The sequence below is a fragment of the Monodon monoceros genome, unplaced genomic scaffold, assembly GCF_005190385.1.
Source record: "Monodon monoceros isolate NGI ecotype Baffin Bay Population unplaced genomic scaffold, NGI_Narwhal_1 Super_Scaffold_5, whole genome shotgun sequence".
Lineage (NCBI taxonomy): Eukaryota > Metazoa > Chordata > Mammalia > Artiodactyla > Monodontidae > Monodon > Monodon monoceros.
In genome coordinates this window covers 9,296,898-9,312,310 of record NW_021703782.1, presented here as the reverse complement: position 1 = coordinate 9,312,310, position 15,413 = coordinate 9,296,898, and the positions used below count along the sequence as shown (strand labels likewise).

General features: G+C 38.3%; 1 protein-coding gene across 3 annotated transcripts in view; it reads right to left on the bottom strand.

Annotated features, from left to right (window-relative positions):
• KIF13B (kinesin family member 13B) overlaps positions 1-15,413 on the bottom strand; it is a 185,607-nt gene that overhangs the window by 24,297 nt on the left and 145,897 nt on the right. For all 3 annotated transcript variants that reach the window (XM_029201887.1, XM_029201888.1, XM_029201889.1), the window contains 2 exons: positions 8,680-8,791; positions 1,297-1,430 (listed from right to left, as the gene is read on the bottom strand). In XM_029201887.1, the coding sequence (XP_029057720.1) occupies positions 1,297-1,430; positions 8,680-8,791 (246 nt within the window). The remainder of the gene's footprint in view (positions 1-1,296; positions 1,431-8,679; positions 8,792-15,413) is intronic.

The following is a 15,413-nucleotide window of genomic DNA, read 5'->3' as shown; positions in this document are numbered from 1 at the left end:
TGGGTGCTTATAAATGCAGATTATTAGATGCCCCAAGGTGAGGTATGAGTTACATTTTTTTAAGGTCGGGCTGTATTTTTTTCAAAGTTACCTTTTTAAAAAGCTACCATGGAAATTCTGGCACAAACAGTAAATGAATCATACTTTGTGAAACAACGATGTAGCAGTTTAGAACAGAATAACGTATGCTATAACGAACCCGTGGCAAAATCTGTTTTGCCTACCCTCACCCCCACCAAATATTAGACTTGCTATTTCTTTTAAGCTCTCGCCATCTCAGATTCATTTTGATAACTGTCAAGCACCCGTTAGTGCCCGGTTAAATTTAAACATTTCCAAAAATCTCGATGTTTAATTTTTTTCATACAATATGTGTGCATCTATGCTGATATATATGCTCATATAATCCTAGAATGAAAAAATTATGTATCTGCATAGCAACCTTACAAAACTAATACCATCCCCTTGAATATGCTCTCGTAAACTTAGAAAAGTCTTTTAAATAGTTAAGGTCTCAGGCAAGGAGACTCACCTACATTTCTGCAACTTGAATATTTAAGTGAGTGTGGAGAAGCTGATGTCAAAAGACCTATTTCAACAACTGAACATGCACTGTATGTGTTTTTGAATGAGTATAAATAAATCCTCATTTATCATTTTCTGCTGAACTCACACCTATATGAGGCTAAAAATTGCATTTCCAACAGGCTTCCCATGCACCATCACACAAGAGCAGCTTCCTGATTATTTGGAAAACCCTTTAACATCTTCTCTAAAACTTCTTCTAAGGCCGGGTAGAGAGTTTTAATAAAAAGGGGAAATAAGACAAGTTATCACTTTTAATATTTCAGTGAAAGAACAGGTAAAGCAGAGTAGAGGAAAAAAGAGGTTGAGCAGCAAGGACAGGGATGATGTAAAATTGTGTGAAATAAGAAACGAAATCAAGAATTAAAAATAGAATTACATTTTCTGTTTGGCAATACACAAACAACACTAAGTGCACTTCATAAATTTCACTATTGCTGCTCTAAGTGATATGACCATAAATAACATTAGTAGCGTACTTGGCATTTTTTAAAAGCAGAAAGGATTGACAGCGTCAGTGCGTTTAAACAGCTCTGTTATCTCCAACGAGAGTGGAAGAAAAATTATCAGAGCTTTTACCAGGTCTGAAAGCCCAGTTCTGATGCCCCCAGTGCTGGTACCCTCTCCTTCCAGCTTCAGCACAGCGCAGAGCATCACTGCGCCAGCAGCCTGTTAGGAGCATGGGCACTGTTGCTTTCGTGACGCTTTTACCTGATGTGTGAGGGGAGATGGCTGTTTGCCCCTTTTCTCGTCGCGGATGGGGAAGAGCGACTTTAGCAGCTTCGGCATCTGCGGCACAAAGGATCTTACTGGACTCAAGTAGGAGGCTGCTAGGTTACTGAGTCCTGCCAAAAATATTGAAAGGAAAAGAGATAAGGCAAAAACAATTGGCCACATATCCTTTGTAAGCAAATCTAACAATATAAATCAAAAAACGTATCCTTAAAAAAATTTATATTAAAAGGCATGCTCTTATTATAGTTACCCTGAAACACAATGGTGTTTCCTTTTCCAATTAAATAGCAGCAATCGGGGTACTTCTAAAATGCTCTAATATCCGAAGGGTAATCCAACCCCGGGCCTTGTCACTAACTGGTCAAGTACTATTGGGTTGGCCAAAAAGTGCTTTCGGTTTTTAAGTAAAAATAAAAGACACATTTTTCATTTTCACCAAGAACTTTATCAATGTATTCACCCTTTTGTTCCCCTACCTTCTGCCATTTTTCAAGCAACTTCATAATTCCATCTTCCCAAAACTTTTTTTTTGTATTTATTTTTGTATGCGTTGGGTCTTTGTTGCTACGCGTGGGCTTTTCTCTATTTGCAGAGAGCAGAGGCTACTCTTCATTGCGGTGCGCAGGTTTCTCATTGCGGTGGCTTCTCTTGTTGCAGAGCACGGGATCTAGGCGCACAGGCTTCAGCAGTTGTGGCTCGCAGGCTCTAGAGCGCAGGCTCAGTAGTTGTAGCGCACGGGCTTAGTTGCTCCGTGGCATGTGGGATCTTCCTGGACCAGGGCTCGAACCCGTGTCTCCTGCATTGGCAGGCAGATTCTTAACCACTGCACCACCAGGGAAGCCCGCAAAACTTTTTATCTTTTTAAGCAAAGAACTGTTCAAGATGCCTTTTACATTCTTCCAGGGAACTGAAATTTTTTCCATTAAGCGAATTTTGTAAAGACCAAAATAAATGGAAATCCAAAGGTGCAATGTCTGGTAAATACAGCAGATGAATCAGAACTTCCCAGCCAAGCTGTAACAGTTTTTGCCCGGTCATCAAAGAAACATGCAGTCTTGCATTATCCTGAAGGAAGATTATGCGTTTTCTGTTGATTAATTCTGATGCTTTTCATCGAGTGCTGCTTTCAGTTGGTCTAACTGGGAGCAGTATTTGTTAGAATTAATCGTTTGGTTTTCTGGAAGGAGCTCATAATAGAGGACTCCCGTCCAATCCCACCATATACACAACATCACCTTCTCTGGATGAAAACCAGCCTTTGGTGTGTTTGGCGGTGGTTTATTTCACTTGCCCCACAATCTCTTCCGTGCCACATTATTGTAAAGTATCCACTTTTCTTCGCCTGTCACAATTTGTTTTAAAAACAGAACGTTTTCAGTACTTTTAAGTAGAGAATCGCATGCGGAAATACAGTCAAGAAGGGTTTTTCTCCCCCCTGCTTAACTTACGTAGAACCCAAACATCAAAGCGATTAACATAACCAAGCTGATGCGAATGACTTTCAACCTTGATTTGGATATTTTGAGTATGTCGGCTATCTCCCAGGTGGTATAACGTTGATTGTTCTCAATTAATGTCTCAATTTGATCGCTATCCACCGTGGAGCATCATCCAGCGAGAAACCTCCAGCAAGAAACTTCACAAACCACTTTTGACGTGTTCAATCAGTCACAGCACCTTCTCCATACACTGCACAAATCCGTTTTTGCGTTTCAGTTGCGCTTTTACCTTTCTTGAAATAATAAAGCATAATATGCCGAAAATGTTGCTTTTTTTCTTCCATCTTCAATATTAAAATGGCTACACAAAAATTCACCAATTTTGATAAGTCTTTTTTTAAATGCACGCTGATATGACAGCTGTCACAATACAATCTAACAAAACTGTTTCGAATGAAGTTGAAGACAACTAACTGCTACTAGAACCATGTTACAGAAAAAAAACCAAATGAACCTTTTGGCCAACCCAGTAACTTCTGCCCTAGAATAAAATGGGGCTTTTCATTTTTAAATCACATAGCCAATGACACACTTGTACAGCTCTCCATCCAGACTTTAACCTCTTTAAAGTCAGGGACCATATCTTATTCAACCTTAATTTTTCATGCTGTTTACTGAATGAAGATGATGAAACTGACCTTTCAGGAAGACAGTGGTGTTTGAGTTGTTTTCACAAGAGAGGGACAAGTGCCCTGAACCAACCCTGTTCTTACCTGCTCTTAATTACCAAAGGCTGGGGTCAGATGTGCAGATAACGCCTATGATATTAGGAGACTTATTAATGCTTTATTCTTTATAATTCTTTATTCTTAGTGAATAAGACTAAATTTTCAAGAAAAACTAATTCAAGTCATATGTGACTTGAAAACTGTACCCTAATTAACACTTTAAAAAAAAGCAGCCAGTCAACTTGAGGCATCTGTATATGAGGCTGCCTGAAGAGAAGCACATGACCATCCCCACCTCTACTCCACGCTGGACCAAGACGATGCAAGTTCACTGGCAATACAGATGGTGCACGGACCTGTACGGTTAAGGTTTTACCTTTTCATAAAGGACTATTAATTCTAAGTAAACTAGGAAAAGTTACAGAAGGATATTCTGTAATCATGAGCTCAATCATTAAAAAAAATACAGCAGAGAGAAAGCTATTTGCCAAGAGATAGGTCAAAAGCAAAAACAGGGATGAGAGAAACAAAAAAGAGGAGACAAGGGAATTCCCTGGCGGTCCAGTGGTTAGGGCTCCATGCTTTCACTGCTAAAGGCCCCGGGGTTCAATCCCTGGTCAGGGAACTAGGATCCTGCAAGCCTCGTGGCATGGCCACCAAAAAAAAAAAGAAGAGACAAACAAACAAAAAGTTTAAGATGAATAAAGAGGTAGAAGATATAATCATCTAAATGCTAAGAAAAAAATTAGGAATAATCTAAAGTTTTACATGCAGTTAAACTAACATTCTAGAGTGAGGATGACCTCTAATTAAATAAATATCTAGCCAATAATCAACTAAAGGCTGCATCTATCACAGAAAAAGAGATAATCAGACATGATGTGTCTCCTAAGGGAAGTACATAAAACTACCCATTCATTTACCCTACTTTCCGTCCCTCCCTCAAATTAGCCTGAATCTGACCAAGGCTGTGGATCTAACCACCAATTTACAGGAAATACACGGGACAGAGAGTCATGTTTAAATAACCTGGTGAGGATGTCACCAAGTAAAAGTAAAAATGTACAGAGTCTATGTACAAAACCTGGTCTCTTCAACAAATACAAGGCAACAGGGAAAAAAGATGAAGAGGAGCAGATAGACTAAACAGACTTAAGACACGTATCAACTAATCACAATGTGTGAACCTTACTTGGATTTTCATTCAAAATGACTAAGAGATATTCTTGATCCAACTGGGGAAATCTGAACACTGACTAGATGTTTAATGATATTTTGGAATTATTTTTCATTTTTCTTAGGAATGAAATGTTACTGTGGGTATTACTTTAGAAATACATGTACAAGTGTTTACAGATGAGATAATATCTGAGATTTGCTTTAAAGTCATTCTGAGAGGGTGTGGGGACGTAGTGGGAGCACAGATAAGTAAGCCTGGTGATGCACTGATCGTTCTGAAATCAGCATGGGGCACTCGAGGGCACATAATGATTCTCTTTCTACTTTGTATGTCTGATATTTTCCATAGTAAAAGGATTCTTCAAAGTGAGAGCAAAATAAAAACTTTAACATACAAAAGAAACAGTTTGTCACTAAAAAAAAGATGATTAGTGCTAAAAGCACTAATGATGGATACATAGTCACTAAAAAAGAAACTAAACTCAGAAGCATGGAATGAGCAGGAAGCAATAATGAGCAGAGCAAAGTGGTAAATATGCAAATCAAGTAAACACTGATTAGAATATTTTTCTTTAATTTACAGAATTTTTAAACAAGGTAGTAGTCTATGACCAAGTAATTTCACCCTAGGTATTTACTCAACAGAAATGTTACAAAAAGACCTATACAAGAACAAGCTTTAGTCACAGTAGCCAAAAACTGGAAAAAAACCAAATGTCCATAAACAGGAGAACTGGTTAAAAACTGATAAATTCCACTGTGATAGTGAAATATCTCTCAGCAATAAAAAAGAATAAATTACTGATACATGCAACAGTATGGATGACTTGAACAGATATGCTGAGCAAAAGAAGCCCAACACAAAAAGAGCACATACTATATGATTCCATTTAAATGAAACTGTAGAACGGGCAAAACTAATCTGAAATCAGAACACTGATGCACTGTGGGGAGTAACTGGAGTCACATAAATCGTCTAGAGCTCAACTGGGGTGTAAGTTACATGAGTAAATAAACTTGTCAAAACTCATTAAATATGACCCATAGACTAGAAAAAAGCAGTCAGAAAAAGACTAGGAGATTGGTCATGATGCTGGAGTTAGCAGGTAAGAAGTTTAAAAGCAGTTTTTATACACAGGTCCAAGGATGTAAAAAAAGATATGGTCTTAACAAATATACAGGTATGAAAGAAATATCAGCAGAGAAATTAAAACTATTTTTAAAAAGCAGCAAATGGATATTCTAGAGCTAAAAAGAATAACTGTAATTTAAAAATTCTTGGATGTGCTTAATAGAAAACTAGAAATGGCAGTAGAAATTATCCAATCAGAAGAAACAAGAATAAGATAAAAAGATGAAAAATTAAAATCAAAATAGAATAGAGCTTCTGTGACCCATAGGGCAATATTAAGCAATATAACATGTGTGCAATTAGATTCTCAGAAGGACAGAAAAGGGCAGGGGAAAAATGTAATTAACTAATAGTTGAACATTTCCCAAAACTGTTCGAAAAATCTCAATGTATAGACCCAAGAACATCGGTGAAACCCGAGCAAGATAAACACCAAGAAAACTATACCTAAGCACATCACTGCCCAACTTGCTAAGAAAAATAAAGAGAAAAATTGGAAAGCAAACAACGTAAACAAAGATATACCACATGTCGTGGGAAAGTGACACAAATGATGGCTGAATTCTCATCAGAAAAGAAGTGTAAAAGATAATGCAGTGTCTTTGAAGAGCTAAAAGAAAACAAGCTATCAACTCAGAATTCTCTATCTAGTGAAAATATCCTTTGAAGAAAAAAGTGAAATAAAGATATTCTCAAAAGGGGAGACCCATCTTCTCAAGGAAAACTGCACAATAAGAAATAATACAGGATATTCTTCAGGCTAAAGAGAAATAATATCAGATGAATATATGATCTTCAGGAAGGAGTAGTGACAGAAGTAATAAATATGAAGGAAAATATAAAAGATTATCTATAGTTTCTTAATTTCCTTAAAAGACAAAGAGCTGTTTTAAAGAAAAAAAGAAAAAAAAAAAAACCAACCACTGTAAAATGGGTTCACACCTATAAAAGCAAAAGATACAACAATAATACAAAATAAGAGGGGTGGGGGAACAGGTAAATGGAATTACACTGTTGCAAGATTCTTATATCTGTGCAGTGGGAAGTGGTAATTATTAATTCTAAGTAGACTGTGGTAAAATTAAAGATATCTACTAGACTCCTTTAACAAAGATGTTAATAAGTAAATACAGGTATACCAGAAAGCCAAAGAAAAAATAAAATACTGCAAAATATTTTTCAATTAACCCAAAAGAAAACAATAAAGATTACAGAGGAAAAAATAAATAAATAGGCCAAATAGAAACCAACAGCAACATGGCAGAGATAACAATAATATTAGATGTAAAAGAACTAAACATGCCAATTAAAAGGCAGAAATTGTCAGACTAGATAAACAAAAAACACTAAACCTAAATATGCTGTCTATAAGATAATCACTCAAAGATAAATTAGGCTAAAATTTTAAAGACTGAGGCAAAGATACACCATGCAAGCAATATGCAAAAGAAAGTTGATGTGGCTATACTAATATCAAGCAAGACAGATTTCAAAGTAAGAGTATTACCAGAGAGCTAAAGGGACATTTCATAATAAGAAACATCACTATGTCGGCAAAAAATAACAATCCCAATGTGTTATACCCAGTAACAGAGTTTCTAAATGAATCATGCAAAAACTGTTATAATTAAAGGAAAAAATAGACAATTTCACAATCATTGTAGAGATTCAACACCCTCTCTCAATGACCGACAGAACAAATATGAGGGAAAAAAAAATCAGTAAAGATACAGCAGGTTTGAACAAGGTTATCAACCAACTTGACCTAATTGATATATACAGAACACTGTGCCCAAAACAGAATAGACCTTTTCAAATACACATAGAATGTTCACTAAGATAGAATATAGTCTCAAAACATTTAAAAAGATTGAAATTTTGAAGAGTCTGTTCTCTGCTCATAATGAAATTAAATAAGAAATCAATAATAATAATACACCCCCAAGATATAGGAAAATGAATTAATATGCTACCCAATAACCCAGGGGTCGAAGAATAAATCAGAGAAATTAGAATATCTGGAACAGAATGATAAAAAAAAACACATCATGCCAAAATTTGTGAAATGCAGAAAGAAATAACAATCAATGAAACAAAATAAAACCAAATTTGGCTCTGTGGGAAGACTAAAGAAAACTGACAAACCAGTTTCAAAAGTATTTAAGAAAAACAGAAAGAAAACAAAAATTATCTATTTAGAATAAAAAGAATGAACATAAAAACAGATCCTATAAACATTAAAAGATCAATAAAGGAACACTGTAACATTTATGTAAATAAATTTAATAATTTTGGTGAAATAGAAATTTCCCTAAAAAACATAATTTATGAAAACTTATAAAGAAATATAAAAAGTTAACCTTATAATAAAGAAATTGAAGTCATAATCTAAAATCTTCCCACAGAGAAAATTCCAGGCCCAGAGAGTGTCACCGGTGAATCCTGTCAAACATTTAAGGAAGTAGTAATACCAAGTTCACATAAACTCAGGAAAAAAAGATGAGGAAATTTTTCTCAAGTCACTTTATGAAACCAGTGTAATCATGATACCAAAACCTAACAGAGACAATGTTATGAAAAAGGTACATATATTCATCATAGAACATATGCGCAAAAACTCTATAAACAAAATATTAGCAAACAGAATCAAACAAATATAAAGGACAACACATCATGATCAAGTGGTATTTCTCACAGGAATGCAAGATAAATTCAACATTCAAAACAATGTGACTCAACACGTTATGATAAGGAAGGGGAAAATTCAGACAGGCATTAACTAGTAGGACAGTGGTTACCTGGTAGGAAATCCTGATTTAAACTACTTCTGAAAGATGCTCAAATTTCATGACAGTGTTTGAAAAAGGAAAATATAACTTACCTGGATCAGGAGAATGGTTATTTTGGGGACAACCAGGGGGAGATGGGGCAGCTGGAGTGGTTGCTCTAGAAACGGCAGTTTGCGATACATCCTGTTGACTTTCCCACCGGCCCTATTAAGGACAAAATCAGGAATTTTGATTCATATCAATTAACAAAAAAATCTAAAGATACTGAAGAGAAATCTGTTACACATTACTAAAGCTTTATTCTTGTTATAAGACATGATAAACCTTATTACCTAAGTACTCTTCCTCTTCTTTATAGAATTGCTCTCCCTAATAATACCACCTCACATCTGGGTATCCCCTATGATTAGTGATGTTGAGCATCTTTTCATGCGCTTATTGGCCACTCATATATTTGTATATTGGAGAAATGTTTGTTCATGTTTTCTGCCCATTTTGTCCAAATAGCTAAACATTTGCCTAAGGCAGGACTGAAGCCAAATGCAGAATGAACTTCTAGGATAAAGATACAGTCTGAAGTTTTGTTTTTTTAAAAAAAGCATTTCTATTTTATTAAAAATTTTAGGTGTCAAAATTCAAGAGGTTGACAGTATAGTACAGGAATAGCAATTTCTCATGCTGTCGGTGGTTTTCCTGTACCTGCAGTCGCTCCACTGCACACTTGTGAACACTGGTGTTCACTCCCCGATGGGCTAGGGACGGGGCAAGGTGGTCATGTCTGCCAGTGCAAAGACCTGTGCCAGCGACAGTGCACCTTCCTCCCTCATAGCAGCTGTTGAAGGTAGAGACTTACCTTCTTTGCGTCCCCTAGACTTGAGGACTTGGTCAATCTGTGAGATGATGCAGTGTCATTGACAAAATCACATGAACTAAATAAACCTTGGTTTACTGCTTACTACAATTTACAGCCTCCTAATAATCTTTCTCCTATATCATGCTGCTTCTCACCACACAGGGATTTAGTAATACATTCCTCTTGAAATCCTCCCTTCCGCTCTGCTCCTTAGGCCCTCTCTGCTCTTGTGCCTCAAGATACCCTCTTTCACTTCAGATTCTCGACTGAAGCCTAGGAACAACTCTAATACAGTCAGGCATCTTCTCCTCCGCCACATACCATTCATGAAAGTAAAAACTCTAGAACAGCATATTACCAAGCCTCTCATTTTTTTTTAACAGATATTAAAGATGAGTTGCAGTTAAGCCTAAACCAAGTAGTCACAAGTTGCCAATAATGGTAGTCTCTGAATTAACAAGTCTGACTGTACTTTCAACTTGCCTTGTAAATTCCCATTAAAGAGATTTCACTGCATAATACAAAAACAATGCCCACCAGCTGATGGATTAGTTTACCTGTCTAGAGCTTGAGCCATAAAAATGGTGACAGCACCAAAACACTTTGAACATCAGTCCCATCCAGTAAAGAAATAAACCCCAACCCATACTACCAGTATAAAAACCAGTAATGAAGATGAGACATAACTCTTTTAAACGCTGTACGTTCTCTTTTGGTCTTCTGATAATCACTCTGACTTCTTTTTCACCAGAGTTTAAAAAATGGTATTTTATATTAGTTTAAGCCAGTACTCCACAGATGAGTGACCCTGACGATCAACTTGAGTCTTCATTAGTAATCGCCTGCAAAGTAAGTTCTTTGCTGCTCCTGAAGGTGGAGGGGGGAAGAAAGCCCTCTTAGGTTGCCAACATGTACTGGAAACCTATCTGCTTTTAGCAGCAACCTAAGTACTGATCATAAAATCGATAAGCCCTAAGTGATCTGGATCCTGTTTATCTTACAGAAGGCCATTTTCCCCAGGAACTCTCTCAGCACTTGATATTTTAACAAATGGTATGATGCTCAACAGTAGGAAGCTAGGAAGCAAGAGAGACATGAAGAGATGATGAGGGAAATGAACTATGAACATGTCACTGTAGGAGCATTTGTGTTACTATGAATCACACACTGATTTACATTAATGTTTCATTAACTTTTTTGCATTTAAATTTAATTATCTGTCTGGGAAGCTGCAGCTTTGTGTACTCTGGGACGTCACCATCAGGTGACGGGACAATGAAGTCAACACTCTACTGAGCTCAGAGGAAGAAAAGTCTCACACTTTCTTTACAGGGTTTAAGCTCATGCAAGGTTGTTCTGAAGACAACATACTTAATTTCAGAATAAATCTGAATTCATACTTTACATTTTTCTTCCTTGTTTGGCAGCTGACATAGTGGGACTCTGTCCCTTAGGAAAACTAAGCAGCAGATTTGGAGTCAGCACCTCAGCCATTTGGTGTGGCCCAGTGACAAATAATGTAGGTGTCACCTCTTCCCCAAGGCACACTCAGGGCTCTGCTAGCTTCCCGGGTAATTTTTACCAGCTGGAACTCCCACACCCAATGTTACTCCCAAATCTGAATGGAGGCAGTAACTCTTACTGTCTCATATATTCGAATATCTCAAGTGAAAACATTTGAAAGGATGCACACAGTACTTACACACAGCCTTAGCCATATCGTTAGCCCCATCAGAGAACAAAAAACGGAGACTCATTTCATCCATCTCCCTTAACCACCATCTTAACCTTGAGGAATCTCACAGTCTCGCTAACCAGAGACGGGGACACAGAGTGTCTCAAATTGCTCTGGGACAGAACAGGCTCTGCTTCCAAGGGAACAACAAATTTGGATGATAAACTGGTATAACACTCCTCCCTCCTCTTTCTGATACCTGCAGATCTCTGGAGAAACACTCCACTGAAATCATTCACTACATTCTTTCTGGCTGTACATGTCCATTCTCTTGCCAGGAGTGGAATCTGTGGTCTGGGGTTTAGCAACACACACTGCCACCCAGGGACAAGGCAATTAGTGTCTTTCCAATACATTTCACATGCTTGGCTGGTCCAGGGTTATTCTCCCTTTACTGAAATGTTGGGGAAGAAAAAAGGAAGCATCCCAGTTAAAGGTACTTCAGAGGGAGATCAACTCAGGACAATGAATAAAAAGGACTTGGCCAGACACCAGGCCTTTCTGCTTTCTTATGAGCTCAGCTCTCAAAGACAAAGAGTATGGCATTTTTCTTTTTAAACTTCTACCACAGTAATCCACGCTCCACTACTGAAATCTGGAAAGATCAGTCTGTGATGTTTCTGACATTTTTCATGTCTATCAACCTTCAGAATCAGCCACAATGGGACTTCCCTGGTGGCGCAGTGGTTAAGAATCTGTCTGCCAATGCAGGGGACACGGGTTGGAGCCCTGGTCTGGGAAGATCGCACATGCCATGGAGCAACTAAGCCCGTGCGCCACAACTACTGAGCCCGCACTGTAGAGCCCACGAGCCACAACTACTGAGCCCGCGAGCCACAACTACTGAAGCCCCCACGCCTAGAGCCCGTGCTATGCAACAAGAAGCCACTGCAGTGAGAAGCCCGCACACCGCAACTAGAGAAAGCCCTCTAGGTGGTCACAAAGCACCGAGCTGATCTCCCTGTGCTATGCGGCTTCTTCCCACTAGCTAGCTATTTTACATTTGGTAGTGTATATGTAAGTCCATGCCACTCTCTCACATTGTCCCAGCTTACCCTCTCCGCTCCCCATGTCTTTTTTTCTTTTTTTTTTTTTGCGGTACGTGGGCCTCTCACTGTTGTGGCCTCTCCCGCTGCAGAGCACAGGCTCCGGATGCGCAGGCCCAGTGGCCATGGCTCACAGGCCCAGCCGCTCCATGGCACGTGGGATCCTCCCGGACCGGGGCACGAACCCACGTCCCCTGCATCGGCAGGCAGACTCCCAACCACTGCACCGCCAGGGAAGCCCCCCTCCCCGTGTCTTTAAGTCCATTCTCTATGTCCATCTGCATCTTTATCCCTGTCCTGCCCGTAGGTTCTTCAGAACCTTTTTTTTTTTTTAGATTCCATATATGTGTTAGCATATGGTATTTGTTTTTCTCTTTCTGACTTACTTCACTCTGTATGACTGATCCTAGGTCCATCCACCTCACTACAAATAACTCAATTTCGTTTCTTTTTATGGCTGACTAGTATTCCATCGTATATATGTGCCACATCTTCTTTATCCATTCATCTGTCGATGGACACTATGCTTAAAGGCAAAACCCAACAGGGAAAAACACAGCACGCTCTCAGCTGACTTGAGGACCTGAGCGGTCCCCCTTGGGCACCTCCTGTTTTCCTGTTACCGCTCTCCAGACAGACACAAATGCTCTGGGTATTCCATCAAGAGGTCTGGTTTTGATCAGGAAAGTGACAAAGAGGTAAACAAAGAGAAGCACCAGTGACATTCCAGGTCCAAAGGTGGCTTCTTGTGCAGCTAAAGAAGAGGTGACTCATATCTGGTACCAGCCTTAACTAGTGCCACACTACATAACTGCAGTTTTCAGGAAGGTGATGGGGCCAAAACACACAATTCAGTTTTGTTAACTGAATATTCATCCAGGCTTTTGGCTACTTTTAATTGCACCATGAACTCCAATCAGAAGCTGACAAACATCTTGCTAACTTATTTAAAAACATATAATTCCATTTAAAATGTCTTTAAGTAAGACCAGTATTTTCTGTTGACAGAGTTCCGTGGATTGCAAAAGATCTCAAGGCACAGCCACTGTTTAAATGGAAAAATAATCTGCTGAAATTAATTCTGCACCTAAATATGAGTCTAATCTGGTAGACTGGTCACAAAAAGTTTGCTAAGCTTTCATTATACCTATACAAAAACTGCCTTACAATAATGATGAAATAGCCAGTAACAGTAAATAACAACATCACTGCAATTAGGAATATTTTATATTCTTAATTGAAAAGCTTTTCAAGAGTGATTTCTTTTAGGCCATAAGGTGAAATTAAAAGTTAAGAGTAGTTAATAAAATTCAATTTGTCTTTTTAAGATCAATTAGCTCATCAGTTGCATCTTGGTGGAGCTCAGTAAACAATTCCAACTTTAATATGTAGCGAGCATCAATAAATAAGGCCATGCAAAATGTGGCTGGCCGAATTCCAAGTATTATAGGCCAAAGTGTGACACTGTTTTAGTACCTTACCACTTGCTCTCACCTCCCCAAGAGCCCTAATCCTATCACACTCTCTGCTCCTGCCTCCCGGACACACCTTTTAGTGTTACTTCTCTCCCGACTGACTAATCTTTGCCATGACATTAACTGAAAATTAGTAGGGAAAGGCAGACTTGAACTTACTCCGTGGCCTCTCCCTGCTTCTAAACCTGAATGTTCTGGTATTAGGTGGGGAGGACACGGCAGATTCTCTGGTCTGTAACTCTGATTTCATAATCAAGAAAGAGGGATAGACACATAGATAATGGAACAGAGAACCCAGAAACAGGCCCACACGAGTTTGAAAGGTAGATGTAACTGTGATTATAATTTTCATTTTTTTTAAAATACAGTTTCTAGCATTTTAAGCATCGATTCCAGTTTAAAATTATATTTCCGACTCAACTTCCCTGTACGTTAAATACTTTCATGCAAGGAAGCCAGGATGGTCCCACTGAGCAAAGTTCTGTGGCGTTGAAGGTAGGCCCAAGTCACTTTTGCTCTCTTCTTTGCTTCTCTCCCCTGTCCCATGCTTGATAAAAGTACACCTTAAAAGTTCTCATTTACTGTATCATTTGCTTAACTAATAAATTAACTCCAACTCTTCACATTCCAGAGCCTTCTACATTCCATCAGATGCCTTCGTTCCTGGTCTCTTCTGACAGATATTTTCATAGCCCAGGTAACAAGGAACATTTGAGAGGAACTGTATATACCGATTACCAAAGTTATTTTTACCAAAGGGTAAGAGCCAAAAACCTAGTACAGTGTCAAATTTAGTCGTCTTACAAAAACATGTAAAAACGCATTCTTATTCTCAAGGTAAAAGCAAGCATGTTTTAGGATAGTAGGATAATACTTGTATCCCACTCATTAGGAAAAACCTAATGGATTAATTACCTCTCCCTGGATCTCTGAAAACTGCAGAATGAAGGAAGTCTCCAAAAGAAAAGAAGAAAAACAACATGAGCCTTTGAGATTTTTCCAGAACAATTTCTTTAGTAATCTCTCCTTGAGGATTTTGCGCGAAAATTATTACAGATAAAGCAACTGAAGACCTTCTCAAACCACTACTTACTAGAGAATAAAATCTTCTGCTAAAAAGGGTAGGGAATAAAAATTTTTAATTTTAATTTTTTTCAATAGGTAATTTGTTCCCATGATCCAAAAAACAAGTAATATAAAAAGGCACACAGTGAGAAGCCTCCTACCTCAGGTGCCCACATGCTTCTACTCTCTCCCCAGGCAGGTAAGTAATGGTATCTGTTTATCATATATCCTTATAGGGTTTCCTGCGTCTATGTGAGCAAATCTATAAACAGTCACATGCACCTCTCTGTTTCCCTCCTTTTACAATTCAAACGGTAGCATACTGTACTGCACTGCATTTTTAATCACTAAGTATATCCTGGTGATCTTCCACATCAGTATCTGGAGGGGTTCCTAATTATTTTTTACAGCTGTATAGTATCCCATTTACTTATGTGTGTGCACGTGTGCACACTCACAGGGAGAAAATAGATTTAACCAGACCAAACCAATGGACATTTGGCTTGTTTCCAATCTTCTGCCATTATAAACAATGTGGCAATGGGCACCCTCATATATACGTCATTTCATATGTCTATGAGCACGGCTGCTGTGTAAAGGGGTTTAATAGGACTTGGATAATTTGTATGTCAACTAGTTTAAACACTACCCT